The sequence below is a fragment of the Sordaria macrospora genome, chromosome 1 (genome assembly GCF_033870435.1).
Source record: "Sordaria macrospora chromosome 1, complete sequence".
Lineage (NCBI taxonomy): Eukaryota > Fungi > Ascomycota > Sordariomycetes > Sordariales > Sordariaceae > Sordaria > Sordaria macrospora.
The window spans coordinates 3,926,720-3,947,444 of NC_089371.1; the positions used below are offsets into that span (position 1 = coordinate 3,926,720).

At 52.3% G+C, this 20,725-nt stretch overlaps 3 protein-coding genes across 3 annotated transcripts; 2 read left to right on the top strand and 1 right to left on the bottom strand.

Annotated features, from left to right (window-relative positions):
• Window positions 1-5,320: 5,320 nt before the first annotated feature.
• Window positions 5,321-10,336, top strand: SMAC4_02767 (uncharacterized protein). The gene is made up of 2 exons (XM_003348221.2): window positions 5,321-8,910; window positions 8,980-10,336. Exons 1-2 carry the CDS (start codon window positions 5,679-5,681, stop codon window positions 9,438-9,440), a joined length of 3,693 nt encoding a protein of 1,230 aa, XP_003348269.1. The 5' UTR covers window positions 5,321-5,678; the 3' UTR covers window positions 9,441-10,336.
• A 2,367-nt stretch (window positions 10,337-12,703) lies between these two features.
• On the top strand, window positions 12,704-17,131 carry SMAC4_02768 (uncharacterized protein). Its single transcript, XM_024655502.2, has 3 exons — window positions 12,704-14,518; window positions 14,576-16,848; window positions 16,913-17,131. Exons 1-2 carry the CDS (start codon window positions 13,343-13,345, stop codon window positions 15,782-15,784), a joined length of 2,385 nt encoding a protein of 794 aa, XP_024511381.2. The 5' UTR covers window positions 12,704-13,342; the 3' UTR covers window positions 15,785-16,848; window positions 16,913-17,131.
• Window positions 17,132-17,281: 150 nt separating this feature from the next.
• Window positions 17,282-20,183, bottom strand: SMAC4_02769 (uncharacterized protein; the record flags this gene model as incomplete). The annotated part of the gene is made up of 5 exons (XM_024655503.2): window positions 17,282-19,003; window positions 19,076-19,147; window positions 19,212-19,523; window positions 19,591-19,616; window positions 19,684-20,183. The coding sequence occupies 5 exons, from the start codon at window positions 20,181-20,183 to the stop codon at window positions 17,829-17,831; spliced, it is 2,085 nt and encodes a 694-aa protein (XP_024511382.1). The 3' UTR covers window positions 17,282-17,828.
• Window positions 20,184-20,725: the final 542 nt, after the last annotated feature.

Here is a 20,725-nt window from a genome sequence, read left to right on the forward strand (position 1 = left end):
CTTGGAAACTCATTAGGAGTATGTACCTTCATGACTTATTCACTCCTTCCTTACCTCATCGGCCAAGAAATTGTCCCTTCCCCCGGTGAACATAACAGTGTGCTATTAGCAGCTACTACCGGCAACCATCAAGACCCCGGCCCCTCTTTCCAAGGCCTTAAGCAACTGGCAAGATCGGAAAAGGCAAGAACAAACAGGAAATGCACATGAAACTGCCATCCATTCCACGCCTCCACCTTCCATATCCTGTCTTATTCCAGGAATGACGGATGACGATGCCAGTCTCTGCTTCGGTCTGGATCGCCTGTCTGAGGACATTAAGCTTTTGCTTGTGCAACGTGCTGGCTGAAAAGGCTTGCATCATCTTGTGGCTTGCAGGACCTGCATCTGGGGGCACCATTCCTTCTTCTCAAACCTCCCCTCCATTGGCTTTTTCCTCGCCCCTCAACATCTGAGGGCGACGACAGACCACCCTTGTGAACTACAAATATCGCCTACACATACCAAGAACGCTTTGCAGCATCGACAGACCCTTGGCGTCTCCCTGGCTGCCTCTGGCTATTCGATTCCGAGACAAGACGGCGGGCGGCTGAAGGACTCTGGACATGGACAACTTGGGCAGCCCAGGCTTCATTAGGCAGGTATCGTATCGCGTCTGTAACAAGGCTGGCGGCACAGCCAACATTGAATCGCCAAGCGAAGATGAGTTCCTGAACCATTGACACCCATCAAGATTCGACAAAGAATGCACAACCACCTTGGCAGAGAAACAAACTAGTGAAGATGAAAGTACCATCTCCTTGGGAAGTGCTACGCTACCTGCGCCGTAGCTGGGCCGATGCACTATAGGTTAGGTACCGTGGGGCCAAATAAGCGATGCTCTAACAGTGATGGCTAAGCTAATAATATCCCAGGTGACGATGGCTTCTTCGTACGACAAAGGTTACCGCCAAGCTGGTAGAGGAGAGACAAAAGGCGACCTCCATTGCCCGGCCCGCAATAGCACACGTTACTCGCCAGGCATACCTCCTTAGGCACAGCATGCCGATTTGCGAATTCATACACCTGTGGTCAAGCCCTCAGTTCAGCAAAACGTCGTAGGAGGTCGTTCAGCTCCATGCAGCCTCGCGAGCAAACTGGGAATATTCTGTATCTGCTTTGGTCAGACACGGCGTTTTCCAACGACCATACAGCGACAGAGCCATACACTTTCCCAATACCAAACAGCTATTACGGCAAGGCACTATCGTGGCCTACGTATAGTGTTTAAAAGGGCAGTAAGCAACCTAGCGCATAAGCTTTTATCCTCCCGCGGTTTGCTTTCTGCAACAGAGACTTTTCAGGGTCTCGGTCTCTAGCCCATCATTGCTACTGTGCGGAGTGCCCCGTTACACAAACTCCATACAGGAGCCAGACGGCCGGGCTGCCGGGCTTGAAGGTCCCCGTCCAGACTTCCACAATCATTGGTTCTCACAAAATCTTGAAAAAATCTCATGGGTTGGTGCTGACAATAAGGGCCCTTTAGTTTCTCTAGCTGCTGCTCAGGGCTGGTGAGAATGGTGGCGTTTTTCCACTTTTGGGTGGGACACCACTACCAGTATATCGACCGCAACCCAATAAGCCGAGCGATCTTCTGCCGCTGAACGAGGACGGCGGGGTTAGCGTTCACGAACTCGGGCTTTGTAACACCCCACGCTTCCTCCGTGGCCTTGGGACATCGTCCCGTTTGTCCGTTCTTCCGAGCTTGGTATAGGTAAGTATCATGAAGTTTTCTGTACGATGCTCCTTTTTTTTCACAGGCACATAAGACCGGGGAGGATATCACAAAAGAAAACCCATGAGCTGTCGAATGCCGGACTGGAGATGTTAGCGCTGCTCTGATTTCGCCAACGACATCGGGTAAAATGTGCTCCAGCAGAGACGGTGAAAAAAAGACACCCTAGCTCAAAAATAAATGAAATGCGGCTTGCGTGAACAATGAGAGGACATCTCTTTCACTCACAGTCAGCGTAACTTCGTATTGATAGATGGGTGTCAAGGTCAGCGTGACCACCACCACTTTGACGCCCATCCCGCGCAATACGAAGCTGACGGCTTGCCTTTTTAGGGAATTGGGAAAGGACGTGATCCAATCACAATATTAGGCAACTATTTGGTCCTACACAACCCCCCTTCTTTCATGACATTGGTCGTCGATATTTCAACACGTATAACGCACGCTCAAAGACAGCGACTGGACAGAAGAAAGCATCACCAGCTCTTCAATATTCACACCAATATCGCTCGCGGAAAGGCTTCTTTATGTGAGTGTGGCACGTATCCGGATACTTGGGCTTTGAGAAGGCGAAGAGTCCATGTTACACTCTCAGTTTTTCACTTCGTCAACATTTAAGCGCTAGAACTAGGCCAAGCACACGTTCGTATGTACACTTGCATCGTGAGGACGGATACGGGTGCCGAGCGGCAGCGTTTTCGGCTTCACGGCGCTTTACCTATGACCTTGCCTTGTGTGTACAAGTGAACTAAATGCTAGGCTCTGCAGATAATTCGAAACATTTGTTGGTTCGTTGGGGCCGCGAAGAAGGCGTCCCGAAAGGCGGTTACCAACTCGTTCTGCAGTTGCTACATCCGGGCCCGGGCAGATAGACTGAAGGTTTCCGCAGTAAACACCTACACTGGGATGGGGTTGGACAAGGCGACGGAAGGGATGCAGGATGGTGGCTTTGACCAGCGATCAAACTGACCGAAGAAGATCTTTGGTACTTTAATATTGACCCCATGGGGATCTGTGTGAGGTCTTGCCTATCTCGCACGGCTGGAGACGTTGGAATATCTGGGGATCGCTACCAAGAGTTGATCCATCTCATCCTGTCCAAGGACTTCAACCACACGATGAAACTCCTCCCAAGAGCAACACACAAAGCACGCCGAGCGAGCGGTCATCTCAGATATTCGACCGCCGCATATGTATGGACGTGACATCTATAAAAAGGAGTGGAGAAAGAAAAAAAAAAAGAAAAAAAGGAGATCGGCGCTCCGTTCAACACACTGGGTCTCCTTGAACTTTCCCCCGGTCCCCGGCCGTTTGCCCAGTCAAGCCGGGGGAAAACGTGGGTATCACGTCTTGTGAGTTGTGACGGGTGCCCATGGAGTTCATTCTGCTATGGATTCCAGGGTCCAAAGTCCAGTGTTTTACAGTGGGGACGCAAAGCGAGATTGACGCTCCGGACGGCGTCATTCGATGGAAAATCAGCGAAAATGAGGTGACCCCGCCTGATCATGAACGACTGGTAATTGTAAATTGAGGAAGAGAAGGTGGGGGGGTGGGGGGGAGGACACACCGGATATGAGACCTCATGCCATCCATCTTATTATTGTTCACCGTTCAGAGATCCAAAATGGCTGATATTGAAATAAAAGGGGGAGTGTCTCACGTGAATCACAGAACTCAGTGCTCATCTACAGTACAGAGTACCAAGAGGTAGCTCACGTGGAGAAATCAACGGTGCCCTGTGGACCCGAGATGGATGTGCCCCGCGTTATCCCGACATCCATGACGGAGAATATCATGCCGGGCTCGGCTTGTTGATGCACATACAGTATTCTTTATGCATGCACATTTGTGTCAAAGCCGCATTTTGAACTTTGGGGAGACGGCGTCCGGAAAGAAATACACAAACTTGTCATGGAAGTTAATCGGAAACTGCAGTCAACGGGCATTCCGAGGATATCACGGATCGTGGATAAGTAAGTGTGGACCACTCGCCGGTTCGGGCTGTGCTCAGTGCTCACTCTTTGCGCCCCGGCGATGATTCCCAGCCGCAGCTGGAGCTCAAGTCCGGCCGAGCACTCCGTCGCCGGAAGAGCTTTTACACAGCTCTCGATCAAAATAAAGAGTGTTTGTTGAGTGAGAGCAACCGGCGCCAGCATTTGAGCGCGGTGCAGCCGCTCAATCCACCGCTGGACTTAATTTCAACGTCGCCCCAAGACTAGACTGAGTCCGCGGTAGTTCACGATTGGCAAGCAATTGAGAAATGAAATGAATTGATGTGCCCCGTGGCCGAGGCATCGATTTATTGATTGATGAGAAAGGGAGAAGCATGCATACCTCTACAGTGGGGAGTTCCGCGATGTTCCAGAAGCGCACCGTGCCATTCAGCGGCGGCCGGGGATTCCACTCTGGAGTCGGGAGAGAGCGCAGAGCGCAGATCGCACAAAGCGAAGCCACCGACTGTACTTGTGGTGGCAGATCATCAGACGAAACAACGGAAACAGGCAACTGCTTCTCCCTCCCTTCACCAGTCTCTCTTCACCTTGGAACCAATTCATGCCAACGGCACGGCATTGCTTCAACAACCCGTGTCAAGATGTACATTGTATCGTCATTGTCGTTTCAAGACTGTCCTTTGCCGTGCCGTTCGTAACTACGTGTAACCTGTTAACCTGTTCCTGGATGCACCTCATCCAATCTCTCTTGCGCTCTGGTCTAGAACGAAACTAGGCCATTTGCCCGTGGGGTTCCCACTGCCATCCCGGTTCAGAGCTGCATCCCAACAGGCACAGCGAAGGCGTTGTTGGGTGTAATTCCAGAACCTGCTTCAGAAGCTCTTCACAACTCTCTCTTATTGAGTTTTTATTCAACAGCTCCGGTCACTGCTGCTGAGATGATGCTTTCCATGCTTTCATGATAATCACCGCTGAACCATTTGTAGTCGACCTCATCCTCCACGTTTCCGTCCGTGTCCCGCATATTGACATGTCCCGCTACTGCATGACCAAAACAAGTACCTGTAGAATCTGTGCTTGGTTGCATCGACCCTGACTGCTTCCCGCCGTCCCAAGTATTCCCTAGCACCTGACGCAAGCACTAGGAGAAGATGCCCGGCAGCTTGTCAAGGCGGGCAGGGACCATTACGCTGGAACGGTCCGCTCTGCAGAACATCGAACATCGAACATCAAAGACTTTTCTAGGGCGACCATGACAGCTCCGGGCTCTGCGAATCTTTGGCCACGCGCTGGCGCGGTAAAGTTCCTGGAGGGGAGGGAGGCTCAGGAGGGTACCTGGGAGAGGAGAGTGGAATCGAGGGATCTGGATTGAAAAAGCGACAGACGGAAAAAACAACGAGCGGGCTGGGCGAGGTTAGTGCGCAGCTGATTGCCAATTCCAGGTTCAGTCGTCGGGTTTCTCTTCCTTGGCTCTGGGAAACAGCCAACAATACGGCCGCATATCATTGGTCTAATTGGGTGCCTGAAAGAGCGCCTGCGCCCCCCCCGTCTCCTGAGAAACACCGTCAACTCTGTTTCCAGGCCTGCCAGGGCAAGCCCAGTATTCCAACCTCGTCGGTTCCGCATTGCAAACAATTGGAACTGGGACGAGCCGCCTCTCGTTCACAAGTTTTGTAAGTCGACTTTTTCTCCATACCTCACCTTCTATTCATCATGCTGCTATTTGGTAAAGCCTGATTCGTGCAAAAGGATAATCCTCACTTTGGTGCTATTGGTGGAGGCTTCGTCTTGTCATTCCCTGAAGAGCCGGCCGACTGCTTTCCAGTTGCGACGCGACAAGTGACGTTGGCTCTCCTACGACAAAACCGTCTTTGCCAAACATACCAGCGAATCTTCGGCCTTGCCATCGATCCCGGGCTCGCTAACCGTCCAGCTTCATATTTAGTAGCATCATGTCTCTTCCTCAGAGGCCGGGGGCGTCGCCTTCGTATGAGGAGCGACGCAGCTACCGGCAAAGCGGTTCGCGCCGCAGTCGACCACCACCCGCCGATGTCGAGGCCGGATATGCCCCACGACCAAGCCATCACCGACAACGTGTACCATCGATATCTTCATTTCCAGAAACGCTCCCGTCTCCAAACCCCAATGTCGAAAGGGACCCTCTGTCGCCGTCCCCCGAGCCCGGGCATGTATCCGGCATGCCTCAGCGGAAGAGGAGTCTGATTCGACCGGAGCGCCAAAAGATTGGAAAAGACCATCCCAACTACCACTACAGAAAACATGCGGCCAACATGAACACCCTGCCGTCTTCAACCGGAAACGACCCGATTTACGAGGGTTTGGAAGGAGTGACGGACGACGTATCGGGAACTGGCTCGAGGAACGACGACAATATTTCCGAGGAGTCGCCCCCAAGGAGAAAGCACTCAACCAAAACCCGGGTTATCGAAACTGAAAAGTCGGGCGATGAGAGACGACGTCGGCGGAAATCGGATACCACGAGACATGGCAAGATCGTCAAGGATTCAAAGGGAAAGCGCGCAAAGCCCGGAGGACTTCCACCGCCGAGCTTCTGGAACGTCTACTGCGGATTCATCACCTTCTGGTGCCCTGGTTTCGTCCTCAAGTGCTTCGGCATGCCCGAAAAGGCCCAGCAGAGGGCCTGGCGAGAGAAGATGGGCCTGATCAGTATTATTCTGCTCATCATGGGCTTTGTCGGTTTCATCACTTTCGGCTTTACCCAGGTGGTTTGCGGTAAACCTCCGCTCCGGTTGCGCATCAATGAGGTTGGACCCGGATACATGATCTTCCACGGATCTGCATATGACCTCACCAAATCTCACCATCCTCCGGCTGAGGGTATCCCTCGCCGCCAGGACGGTTTGGGTGCCAACATTATCTATGACTTGCCTACACGTTACGGTGGACAGGATGGCAGTTTCCTGTTCCAGAACGTCAACGGCAGGTGCAAGGGTCTCATCACCAAGCAAGAGAAGTCCGATGTGCCAAGCGATAAGAGCGGCAATCTGGCGTGGTACTTCCCTTGTACCACGTTCAACCAAGACGGTTCATCCAAGCCCAACACCACGATACCTTATTACCTGGGCTATGCCTGCCACACAACCAAAACCGCCAGAGACACTTTTTATCTAGGCCTTAACGAGCCCGCCGATGTCTACTTTACGTGGGACGACATCAAGAACAGCTCTCGAAACTTGGTTGTCTACTCTGGCCACGTTCTCGATCTTGATCTGCTTCACTGGTTCAACGACACTCAAGTCACGATTCCCAACCGCTTCAAGGAGCTGAGGGATAAGAACACCCCTGGAAACCAGGCTATTCGCGGACGCGATATTACCCACGCCTTCCAGTCGAGCAAGGACAAGCAGATTGCCGAGTGCTTTGAGGAGATTATCAAGGTCGGTTCGGTGGACACTGAGACTGTCGGCTGCATTGCGTCAAAGGTCGTTCTCTATGTGTCCCTCGTCCTTATCCTTGCAGTCGTCCTCGCCAGGTTCGTCTTGGCTCTAATCTTCCAATGGTTCATCAGCAAGACGTATGCGGCCGCTAAGACCTCCCAGACGTCTGACCAGCGGAAGCGAAACCGTCAGATTGAAGACTGGACCGAAGATATCTACAGAGCTCCCCCAAGGTTCCCAGGCGAGGTTGGAAGCAGTGTCGCTGGAAGCTCAGATCGTCAAAGCAAGCGCAGCAGTGCTTTCTTGCCCACCCATTCCCGTTTCTCTACTGTCTACCAAAATGAGCGCGGCAATAGGAAGTCCGGACTCCCTACGACCATGGCAAGCCAGAACGCCGCTGGCCAGTTGCTTCATCCAGGAGCGATGTACGGCCAAGGCAACGAGAGTCGATCGGAATTCCTCAAAGACCCTTACGCATCAAGCAGCAGTCCCGCAGATGGCCCAGGCCCTGCCGGTTTCATTCACGAAGCTGTCGTTCCTCAACCACCTTCCGACTGGATGCCCTTCGGCTTCCCTCTGGCTCACACTATTTGCCTTGTCACAGCTTACTCCGAGGGTGAGATGGGTGTTCGTACCACTCTGGACTCGATTGCTATGACGGACTACCCCAACAGCCACAAGGTTATCCTCGTTATCTGCGATGGTATTATCAAAGGCCACGGAGAGACACAGTCGACCCCCGATATTATTCTCAGCATGATGAAGGACCACACAATTCACCCCGATGACGTCGAGCCATTCTCTTACGTCGCGGTCGCGACCGGTTCCAAGCGCCACAACATGGCCAAGGTCTACGCCGGCTTCTACGATTATGGCAATAACTCTGCCATTCCTCTGGAGAAGCAGCAGCGCGTTCCTATGATGTGCGTCGTGAAGTGCGGTACTCCTGCCGAAGCCTCCAAGTCGAAGCCTGGAAACCGTGGCAAGCGTGACAGTCAGATTATCCTCATGTCCTTCCTCCAGAAGGTCATGTTCGACGAGCGTATGACCGAGTTGGAGTACGAGATGTTCAACGGCATGTGGAAGATCACGGGCATTTCTCCCGACTTCTACGAAATTGTGCTCATGGTTGACGCTGATACCAAGGTCTTCCCCGATAGTCTCACGCACATGATCTCGGCCATGGTCAAGGATCCTGAAATCATGGGTCTCTGTGGCGAGACCAAGATTGCCAACAAGCGAGCAAGCTGGGTTTCCGCCATCCAGGTGTTCGAATACTTTGTCTCTCATCATCTCGCCAAGGCTTTCGAGTCCGTCTTTGGTGGTGTCACTTGTCTTCCCGGATGTTTCTGCATGTACCGCATCAAGGCGCCCAAGGGTGGTCAGAACTACTGGGTCCCTATCTTGGCCAACCCGGACGTCGTCGAACATTATTCCGAGAACGTGGTCGATACCCTGCACAAGAAGAACCTCTTGCTCCTTGGTGAGGATCGTTACCTCAGTACCCTCATGTTGCGCACGTTCCCCAAACGTAAGCAGGTGTTTGTGCCCCAGGCCGTTTGCAAAACCACTGTCCCCGAAGAGTTCATGGTGTTGCTCTCGCAGCGCCGCAGATGGATCAACTCGACGATTCACAATCTGATGGAGCTCGTTCTCGTCCGCGATCTCTGCGGTACCTTCTGTTTCAGTATGCAGTTCGTTGTCGGTATCGAGTTGGTTGGTACTCTTGTGTTGCCTGCCGCCATCGCCTTTACTTTCTATGTTGGTGAGTAGCCATCGCCCCCTGAAGTTTCTTCCCTTTTCGAACGACTCAACACTAACGTGTGATAACTAGTTATCATCTCGATTGTTAACTCCCCGCCACAAATCATCCCGCTCATCCTCCTCGGTCTCATTCTCGGTCTCCCAGCCATACTCGTCGTCGTCACCGCCCACAGCTGGTCCTACATCGTCTGGATGCTCATCTACCTGATCTCCCTGCCCGTGTGGAACTTCATTCTGCCCACATACGCCTTCTGGAAGTTCGACGACTTCTCGTGGGGCGAGACGCGCAAGACAGCCGGCGAAAAGTCAAGCAAGGGTGGTCACGGCGAAGCTGAGGGAGAGTTTGATAGCAGCATGATCACCATGAAGCGCTGGGCCGAGTTTGAGCGCGACAGGCGTGTCCGGAGCACGTACTGGGCCGGCTCGAGGGACAATGTCATGTCCGGAGTAGGGGGCAGTAATGGCTGGAGCAGCCAGCCGAGAGGCCACGAGCAGGGGAGGCACTTTGACGACTACTTTTCGGATGCTTAAGTTTTGATGTGGTGTTGTTGTGTTGTGTTTAAAGTACCAAGAAGTTTGTCAGGAGGTTTGGTGATTGTTGGAAAAAGAAGGGATGGGATGATGTATTGAACAAGCAGCCCTCTCTGTTTCTTTTCACATTCATCGTCATCATCACGGGACAAGGCGAATAAGATATTAATGTGTCAGTTTATTGGTTTTGTTGATGGGTTTTGGCAGCAGGCGGGTTTTGTTAATAAGGTTAAAACTCTTAGACATCATTGTTATGTGGAAAAGAATCAAGTACTTCTTTTTGGCCTGCTCTCTTTTTTTCCTGATTTACCTATTCCTCGGGCTTTGGATCAGTCGTTCACAACCCTCCCTTGCCTTCGGAGGGGATCGATCATCTTCGCTTCTTGCAAGACCTTAGAGGGGTAGTCAAATATGTGTTCATCCACTGGACACCGCCGCGCTGAATCGGCGAGGAGCAAGAAAAAACCGCCACCCTGCACGCACAGACTAGAACTAACATACATGTACGTTTTCCCATTATTGCATGTAGCTATCCGAAGGCAGACAAGTGGCAAGCGGCAAGCACACACAACACAACATACAGCAGGCAAGTTGGTAGGTTGGTAGGCCAGTCAGTCTACAATCTTAATAGCCAAGCGAACAATGACCCTATCCATTTTTTTCCGCCTTTAAATCGGATACCAGATTGCGCAATTACAGGATGGGTGTAAGTATGTAGGGAAGTGGTTGTGTATGAAGGGGATGGATGGATGGATGGATCAACTGTCTGACTTTGACTGACTGACGCCTGTTCTTGTGTGACCTGTGCCATGCCGAGGGGATATAGGTAGCTGGATGGCTGAGGCAGGCAACATGACATATAAAACCCAGGTGATAATGTTGGGGGGGGGGGGGGGGGGGGGGGGGTATAAAAGCGAGGAAGGCAGAAATCTGGGTGTGTGTGAGCCTTTGTGAATGGTGTGGTAAGAGTTGGTAAGTGTTTACGGATGCGGATAGTACCTAAGTAGTAAAGTATAGGTATACAGGCACAGAGGCACAGACCGCGCGGCGGCTGGTCTGTCTATAATACGGGAGATGTACCGTAGGCCCGTAACTTGAAGGAACGCAAGAGGTTCGTTGTGGGACAAACGTGAGCTAGGTAGTAGTCTCCAAGCATGAACGATTATCTATCTCTGTATCACCGCAGAAGTTTTGGTGCGAACTTTCTCATAAAACATAAAAAAAGGGTTGAGAGGTGAGTTGAAATTTGAGATGAGTCGCAGGAACTGATCTTGCTGAAGCAACAGTGATAATCCAGAAACAGGATAGTGACCGGTAAAAGAAATATTGACCGGCGAAGGTAAGCAGGGCGAGCTTTGGGGTCCTTTTGAGGTGATTTGTCACATTCGAGACTCTTTTATCCGGTCGAGGTATGGGGTCGAAAGCTGAGCTGTCTTTACTGTGAAGAGCCATGATCGATACAAAGTCATGAGCTGTCTCCACGAAGGTCGCTAATGCTGGAAGCATCATCTTTTATGCGCCGAGGCCTTCCGTCGTTGCGAGATTCCACGGTATCGTAGTGTCTCTTACATGTTCTCTGGCCGTGTGCATGAGGGTGAGCCCCCGCGGGTGGTAACTCTCTGCCTGCCCTCGCTCACCTATATGATATGATCTGACGGAAGCATAATGGCGTAGGGTAGGAGACGGCTCGTCGCTAGGTGCGGCTGTTGAAGTAATCCGAACCTGGAAGTGTCTCGCATGGTTGAAAAGAGCCGGAAAGAGAGACGGCCGAGGGCGACGTGGTGACTCTGACTTTGGCCAGTGAGCAACCAACCTACCTTATCCTTGGGTCTCTCTGTTCCCCACACTAACGAAGTCTCCCGGGCTTCCAAGAATCCGGAACTTATCTGGTGTGCTTGTCTGGATGGTACCATGGTGGTGTTGTATCGAGCGAGGGAGTGGACGGTGCACAGACGCTGAAAGCCATTGAGGATTCATCCCGTCGGGATGCAGCAGGTGAGTTCCCGGTATCGCTTATACCTACCACTGTTAGTGATGGCCAAGACTATATGTGCTGCTTCTTAACATACCAATAACAGAGATCACAGGACGGGCGGGATACAAGGGTGACCTTTGTCAACTGACTTCATCCTGGGACGGTTCCGTTATCCCGCCCCCGCGAGCCCGCATTCTCACACGCTGCTGCTGTCATGTATACTTTGCATCGCATATTCGCATTGGATAATCTAACTGCACCCCCAACTGCACCATTGCAGAGGCTTTCCATTTGTTGAAGAAACGAGATGGGAGAGCCGAATCCGATTCAGACCTTTCCCACTTCCCCTCCTCGGGTTCAGTCAAGACAATACTGACTATGAAACAAGCTCATGCGTACCTACTACCTTTTTCATTCAAACTTCACAAGGACCTTTCATCGATGATGAGTTGAGCCGGTGGCTCTCGCTGAAGTCGGAATGGCAGCTGTATCTGTCTCGGATTCCTTCCTGTTCTTGATGTCACTGGACAATTCAGCGCGGGAAAGATGTCAAATCAGTCCACTCAACACAACAGTTTGCTTGTCAAGTGCAGTGGAAGTGAGAGACGCTGCTTGGTTGTTTCGCACTGTGGAGATTTCATGACACACCTCACCGGCTGGGGAAGCTACGGTCGGTGTGGTGAGGTGGCTGCCGCTGCTCAGCAGGTCTGTCTGCAGTGGTCTCTTTTGTTTCTCTTCAGGCTCCAACTTGGTTTGGGGGTCAGGTTGGGATTTTTTATATCATCGGATCCTTAACACCTTTTTGCCTATCTACAGCTATCAACCGGCTATTTACTTGAAGAGACAAGTACTCTAGGTACTTCCGAGATGTCTTTTGAGTTGCCGTTGACAAGCGCCCTATCCGCTCGCAAATGGAAGCGCAGTAACATCTATGGTAGACCAGCCCGCGTGAATACGACTTCGATCGGAAACAAGAAGGCCTGTGAACAGTGGGTCCCGTCCCAAGTCTATCTTGGTTATTCGAGTCCAATCAAACATCAGATCTGGCCCGTCTCTCTTCCCAGACTCCCAGACTTTTGGGGTCGTTGATGAGCTTACCAGAGAGCCGGCGCCCGCTCATCAGGATCCCAAAGCAGGGCAACCAAGGTTTGAGACGTCCAATTGCGCATTGTGCAGTGGCATCCGCTCAGCGAAAAGGCAAGGCAGTAACCCAGCTTCCCATTCAAAGATCGCTCCCGTCGGTTTGGGCCGTTCGTTGGTCGGCCACTGAGAGAGAGGGCACTCACTCACTGCCTGCACCAAGCACTGCAGCACCACCTCCACTGTCTGCCCTGCTCTTATAGTAACCACCTGTACACCACCACCTTCCTTTCTGAACCGCCCGCACACACCACTGGCTGCTTGCCTGACAAAGAAACGAGTCCGACAAGAAGTAAGATGGACGCGACTCTTCCATGAACCGAACGAGCACTGGGACAGACGCTTTTTTTTGGAATTCCATCTAGCGGGCTTTTCTCTATGAAAGTTTAGACGACAACCCATCCAGCTACTCCGATTTCCATCCCATCTCCGAATCCCCGTTCGTCCCTCCGAGAGACACGGAACTTGACGAGCCCAGCCGTCCCGTCACCCTTCTGCCCCCGATCCGGGCCCAACCGGCCGAGCCACCCTTCCATCACTCGACTTGCCAGTGACGGGACCTGCACACTGATTGCCAGCCAAACAGCGGCTGAAGCTGAACTGGCATGCAGCAGAGTGAAGTGCGCGACTTCCATGACTTGGACGCACCAGGCCAATCCACTCTGTTCCAGTGCGTCTGCCCCTCACAGTCGCGACCACGCCCGATGCGCCCCATATATTGACGACCTGTCCATTATAAACAACTTTATCCGAGGGACTCCCGCCTTACCACCCACCAGTTGTCGCTATGCGCGACACAAAGATGCGGAACGGTAATCGATCACACGTATCCCACGCTGTTCACGGTACTGGCGCCTTTACCGACATGCCTACCGGAAACTCGGCTGTCGCCGGGTCTAGCTGGCCGACCACCGTCCCCATGTCCACCATCCCGGACGAGGCGGATGGGGTAAACTACCAGTACCACATGGCAAGCCCTCAAGTATTCAGTCAACCACACAACAACCACGTGTCTGAGAGCGGCAGCGATTACGAAGACTTCGAGGATGAGGAGCACCAACAGCAAGACGGGCAAGGCGATCAAGAAATGGAAGAGCACGACGACAACGACGACGACGACGACGACGACGACGGCCATGGCGAACATGAGAGCCTGTTCTATGGTCACCACTATCTGAGTACCGATCAAATGCTGGCTCATCATCCACAGCCCTCCTACTACACTGCCATGGACGGTTATATTTCCGACGACGTCGACATGTCCGATGATGCGGGCGCTCCCTTGGTGAACTACTTGCAAGTGGCCAACTTACTCACGAACGACATGGATACCGATGTTTCAGACTCGGGTGGCGAGCATGGCTTTCCATATGAGTTGAGCATGGAGCCCGACAACGAGGACTCCGTTAGCATGGCCTCCTCTTTATCGGACGAAGAGCAGTTCTCACAGTACCCTCCTGCTCCTCCAGCTCCTTTCACACCCTTCACCCTAGGCTTAGTCACCCAAATGCTGGCAACAACTGGGCAAGGCTGGCCGCCTACGACGACCGCCTCACAGGCAGATGTGATAAACAACATCAGCAATACGATGCACCCCCAAGTCCCACCTACAACGTTCCTTGATACCTTTCCTCACCCAACTCACGGCCCCAATTTTCACAGCATGACCAGTCTTGGTCCAAGCAACTACCACTTAACCCAGCTCTTATATCAGTGGGCCCGTCCAGATCCTCGAGAACAGGGTGTACATCTGCCTAGGGGCCCTTATCCACGGCCCAGCAGGATTGCAGACCTCGGTGCCCAAAAGCTTTCGCAGACGCGCTACACAGACCTTGCTGGAGACCAATGCGACTTTCAAGGGGTGAATTGGGAAAGGTTAGGAGTGACCAGACAGGAAGCACGGCAACGTCGACTCCTGACTTATAGGAACTATGTCAATGTGCCGGAGTCTGATAGGTGGCACGTGAGTACTCTTCACAGTATGCCCTCGCTCGAACATGTATACTTACTGGCGCCACAGGAAAATTGTCCCGATATTAGCTTGTCTTGCACCGATAGTTTTCTCCGATTCAAGCGTATGGACTTCAAGTCCAATATCAACTTGTCGCACTTCCAGCTACGAAACATCTTGGCAACGACATCACGTACCAAGGTCTTTTATCCCGGCTCCGGCGCTGTACACCAGTTCAACCCAGTCTCGGGGAAAACCCGAGTAATCATGAAACTCGGCGACGCCCAGGGCTCACACGTCTCTACCATGGCTGCCGGCCACGGCTTCCTGATAGCGGGTAGCTTCAACGGTGAGTATACACTTCGCCATATGGACTCTGACGAACCAGACTCGTCAGCATGCCACGAGGGTATCATTACAAGCAACCAAAGCGGCATCACGAACCACGCCCAAGTGTATCAGGACCGGAATTCTGACCGACCACTGGTTGGCTTTGCGTCGAACGACGCTGTCTTCCGCGTCATGGATATAACCACCGAAAAGTGGCTTTCCCACGAAGTTTACGATTTCCCACTTAACTGCACGGCAGTGTCTCCAGACCGTCGCCTGCGTGTCGCTGTTGGAGACCATAAAAACGTCTTCATCACCACGACCGAGTCGACCCTGGGAGGTGGGAAACCCCAGGTCCTTCAGGAGCTCTCCGGTCATCGTGACCACGGCTTCTCTTGCGCCTGGGCAGACGATGGATGGACAGTTGCCACGGGTTTCCAGGACAAGGCAATCAAGATCTGGGATGCGCGCCGCTGGACAGACAACAACGGATCCTCGACGCCAGTATGCACCATACGTGCCGAGATGGCCGGAGTCCGGAATCTGCAGTTCTCGCCGATTGGCAGCGGCAAGCGTGTGCTGGTCGCTGCTGAGGAAGCGGACTACATCAACATCATCGATGCGCAGACCTTCCGTTCCAAGCAGACAGTCGACGTTTTCGCCGAGATTGGTGGTGTTTCGTTTACGAACAATGGGCAGGACCTCACGGCGTTGTGCTACGATCCCACACGAGGAGGTCTTCTGCAGTTGGAGCGGTGTGGGATGGGTCAGATGACACAGGATTTCGACGAGCGAGGCTTGGATTATCGATACTATGGGCGGCACATGGGAGGAGGCAGCGACTCTGACTGGCCGCGGTCTTCGTTCACCGAGGAGAAGCGCATCAAGGATAGTGTGGTTTGGAGGGCTCAAAGGCGCGCGGCGCTGGCTGAGTTGGGGCCTTTCTGAGCTTGATCAGAGAATCCAAAATGGGTCACGATCGAAGTTCTATGGAACATTCACAGAGAACTGTGGTCCCTTCTGCGACGGTTCATGAGTGACGAACATACAAAACGAACGCCACGGTCAACAATTAGGCCGCGTTTACCCTCTAGCGAGCTCGGAGGCTTGTTTCATACCATTAACTGATTACGTCTGTCACGAAAGGATACATTACGTTCATCCGACAACATGGAAGGCAACACCCCGGAAGCGTCATTAAAGGGCGGAAAGCTTTGTGCTAAAGATAGTATGGAGCACTAGGTGATGCTTGGCTCTACTAGCTTTTATCTTCACAGGCTGGGAAGGAGTGTCTTGGAAGCAGCGACCATCGGTACACATTCGGTATTCGGCAAAAGAGAATCATTACCCTGTCAAAGATGGACGACCTCCATGTTCAGTTCGATGTCTACCGTCATACGGACCGCGCTATTTACTTACTATACCGGGCATTATCTTTTTGATAGGACTGACGAACAGCGAAGGGAACATGGTGTGCGGTGTTCGGGCACTTCAGGGGAATTCAGAGGCGTTCGTTTTCAGGACTGAGAGCAAGGAAGCCTCCCGTCAGGCACGAACAGGCACCTTCATCTTCATTGGATCGCTCTTCTCGTACTATGGGATGGGAGGAAGAAAGGCAGCAACAAGGAAGGAAGGAGTTACGAAGTGTTTCATGCGCCGCGAAGGAAGGAACTCACCAACGCATATATGAAATTTTTATCGTGGAAAGCGCGCGTGTCAATGCGTTATCCTCTCTCTATCACAGCATACAGTCTCAGTTCGATTGCCATTTTTTGTTAGCGCGTTAACGATACCTTTGTTTCTCTCTTTTTTTCGTTTACGTTCGTTCGCATTTGGTTCGAAATTTGGGTTCAAATTTCCACGGATATATCTTGTCGAGTGTCTTGTTCTCGTGGTCCGTCTTTTCAAGTTCCCTATCAATATGTTGGCGGGCGCCGGGCAAAGCAAAGCAAAGCAGCAAGGTGAAGTAGGTGCAATTTGGTGCATTTGGTTAATTCCGAACTATACTACTTGTAGGTACCTACGCACATCATTATCAAGCAAACACGATGGTCACTGAACACGCGATATCATTAGATCCTTGCCTAGTTAAATCTTATAGGAAGTAGGCACAAGGAAGGAAGCTGTGACTGACTGGTCCAGCTTTTTCGTTTCCCCTAGTGTACTACCAGGAGCACGCCTGCCTGTCAGCATTGTCTCTAGCTCGTCTGCATCAAGATCACCATCATGATCGTACATTTGCCTTCTTCAGTTGTCAAGACACCAACCGCCCCGTTGTTTTCAAAGAGTCAAGAGTAAAAGACGCTCGGCTTCGAACAACCTGTAGTGTATTAAGTCAAAGAATGGTAATCCGGTTGGTTCATCTAAGCTTACGACGAGCTCGGCATTTTTGTCCCTCCCGCCATGTGAGCCAATCCATCACAGGATCCAGAAGGTTTTGAATATCACAAGTGAGTAACACTCAAAAGAGGATTCATTCAATTAACTCAGGAACCAAAAAGGTATGTACAACAATGAATCAAAAAATGAAAATTTGAAGACCAACTACCGACCGGTAAGCCAAAACCCCACTTATATCATGCCTGTGAGAAATCCATACCTACTCTTCTATCGCTTCTTTTGACTACCCACCACCGATATCACGTCCAGACAGAGACAATGAATGGACTTGATATTGTAATAACCGTTTTCCTCTCTCTATGGCAGTAGACGCCTTTTATCTTAAGTAACTGCACTGCGCAAACCAACCTCCCATTATCCCTAATTTGTATTCAAGGAGCAGGGACGAGAACCCATGGAAGCTCTACCTATGGTAGCCCTTTAATGTGCGCTTCTTCTTCTACCAAGTGCCAGAAGGGTTACTTTTTATACAATCAATTCCATATTAATCCAACACATTACCAGTACCTATCCAAACCGAACCAAGTGGTCCAAGGACTGTACGTGATATCCTAAGTGTATCACTGGCCAAAGGCAAGAAAGAAGAACCATATCATATATCCCTCATCTTGGAAGTAGCATACGCCGCCACCAACGAGCTGATAGCCCCGATGAACATGCACACAGCAATCGCGTTTGGCCCGTCCGTGTTGGCCTGCTCGCTGGGATGCGCGTCGGTCGCCAGCTCCGGGCTCTTGCCCGGCTCCAGGACGGCGAAGACAATGGTGCTCATGAAGGTCGCGATGAACTGCGGGATGGTAGTGTAGATGTTGAGAATGCCAAAGTAGATGCCGCTCAGCTCGCCGGTTGAGCTGTTTCCTCCTGCGGTGGCGGTGGCACTGCCGTCCTCAACAGCGCCGACGCTAGCGCCAGCAGGCTCGTTGACGAAGCGCATCTCAATGGAGCTGGTGGAAAGTCTCCTGTAGGAAGGGTTGCTCGCGACGGCCCCTGGGGACATGGGGTCGGGAGCGCCGCTGAGCTTGTTGACTTCGACTCCTAGGAAAGTGGTGGGCGCCCACATGGCGATGCTCCAGGGGATGCCGCACAGGGCGACCAGGACGGTGGCGAAGCGGAACGAGGCGGCGAAAGGGGTCAGGAACATGGCGAAGGCGAACATGAGGTGGCTGGCGATCCAGGCCGAAAGCAGGTCAGGCTTGTACTTGTTGACCGTCTCGACGAGGCCGGCGATGCTAGCGGGCGGCCGGTGCGTGAACGTGTTGTCCTCGGGTGCACGGATGAAGGGTGGCAGGATCCAGGCGCTGATAAAGGTCACGGTCGAGTATACCGTCAGGGCGGTGCTGCCAATCCGGCCCATGTCGCCCAGGGCGTCGCTCGAGCCCTTGGCGTCGACGGGCACATCGTAGCGGAAGTAGGTCTCACCTACCCAGGTGCTGCTGTAGATAATGAATGGGAACCAGCCGATCCAGGACCAGAAGACTGCATAGCAGATGGCGCGGATGCGAGGAGGCAGGGTAATAAGGGTCGAGACAATTTGGCGTACGACCTTGAAACGACCAGAATGACGACGAGGGTCGGGCCGGACAGTGACAAGAACCCGCTCGGTCACTGCCCAACACGTTACGGAAGAAGTGACCAACATTCCCAGAGCGGCGATGACGGTGAGCTGCTTGAACTGTGTATCTCCCAAAGACGTACCAAAGAGCCCAAGAAGGTCGATCGCTCCCATGCCATAACCAATAATATGCCCAAGGGAACCCATACGACTTGCTAAAGCAGTGTTAGAATGATACGATGCCCAGAAGGTAACCTTTCCTTAAAAAAAAACTAAAAAAAACTTACCCCATGCTGCGCCGCTTTGTTGTTTTTGAATCGGCAGAGTATCTACAACCAAGCTTCTCGCGCAAGACATGACTTCAAAGACAACATAGGTTAGTACGATGATGCTGGACCCCAAGGGCACAAGAGTGAGCCTTACCGGCGTTGATGGCAAAGTCAACGCAGTAGAGCGAGAGGACAGCAACAGCAATGGTGCACGCTCTGGAATACGTCGGATCCCAGATGAAGTAGGACACTATCTCCTTGGTAAAGCCCAGGGCCATGAGAGCCAATGCTGTGATGACGGACCCAATAATGATGACAGGCCGCCTCCTGCCCCATTTTGACTTTGACTGATCCGCGATGACGCCTATTATCGGTTGTACTATCAAGCCAGATAAAGGACCGGCAACCCAGACCATCGAGGTTTGGCCCTTCGTAAGTCCCAGAGAGAGAAGGTAGGGCGTACAGTCTGAATAGCACCTGGTTAGCAACTGTCTCCAAACTCCAGGACAATTATCACGGTATCCAATACTTACAGGTCATCTCAACACCCCATGTGAAGCTGTGAACAGCTAAACGTCAGCAACCGCAGATCCTCCGTGTTTGTCTTGTTTTCCGTATATACTAACGTGATGCCAACCGAGACGCATGTCAACAAAAGCATGCGCATAGTCTCCGTACTCCCCTTCACCGATGGCGTCCCCCTCCATGTTGACATTTCGACAATCTCTCCTTCGGAGTCACTACCACTGTTGTTTTCTTGTTCGCCGGAATCCGCCCACTGATTGGGACACAAGCCCTCCTCCTCCTTGCAATAGCGGTCCGATGGCTTTTCCCCTTGGTCAGACGGATTACCCTGGTCTGTCGACAACTCGAAATCGGGAAACGGTGGTGCTGAGGTCGGATATATCGGCCGGGGCCCGAAAAGCACAGAGCTGTGTTCGGGTGTCTTGCCGTCTATAGAAGCTATCGAATCAGTCATTGTGCCGTTGTGATTTAGGACATGGTGGGCGCGCATTGCGTCCATATCGAGGGTCGAGAGAGGGTATGTGCAGTTGCTGCTGCTGCTGCTGCTGCTGCTACTGCTGCTGCTCCCCGATACCGTACGTATGGTGTTCGTCGTGCCCATGGAGTACGGCTTCTGGGTCTTCAAACTAAAGGAGCTCTGGTAGGTTATTTCGCTTACCTAGCAGATGCGCATTACACTAAGCGGGCTGCCTATCCTCAACCGAAAGGGATGGGAAGCGCAATGTGAGGAAAGGTCGGACTGCCGAGCGTGGGATACGGTTGCGCCTACGGTCGTGGATCGTGCCGCATGCGGTTCAGCCGTTGTACACGCTTTCCGTCTCGGTCTCAGTTGGGAATGAGAGTTGGTGCTGTGTTGGGAGCACAAGCGATATCACCTCAGGGCGAATTATGCGGCGCGGCACTCAGTTAGGGAGGGTTGAGATAAGGGATATTGAACGAGGGGATTGAAAAGCAAAGAGTACAAGCAAACGAGGTAGGAAGTGAACGAAGAAAGCGAGTGAGGTGGTCAGAAACGACGGATGTTTAGATCTTCGTTTGTCAAGATGGAAATGTTGCAATTCAAAAAAAAGTGATATGCTTGTCTGTCTTATCAGGGGATGGTGTCAAAGTAATGGAATACTGTCGCCCAGCCCTGCGAGCCCC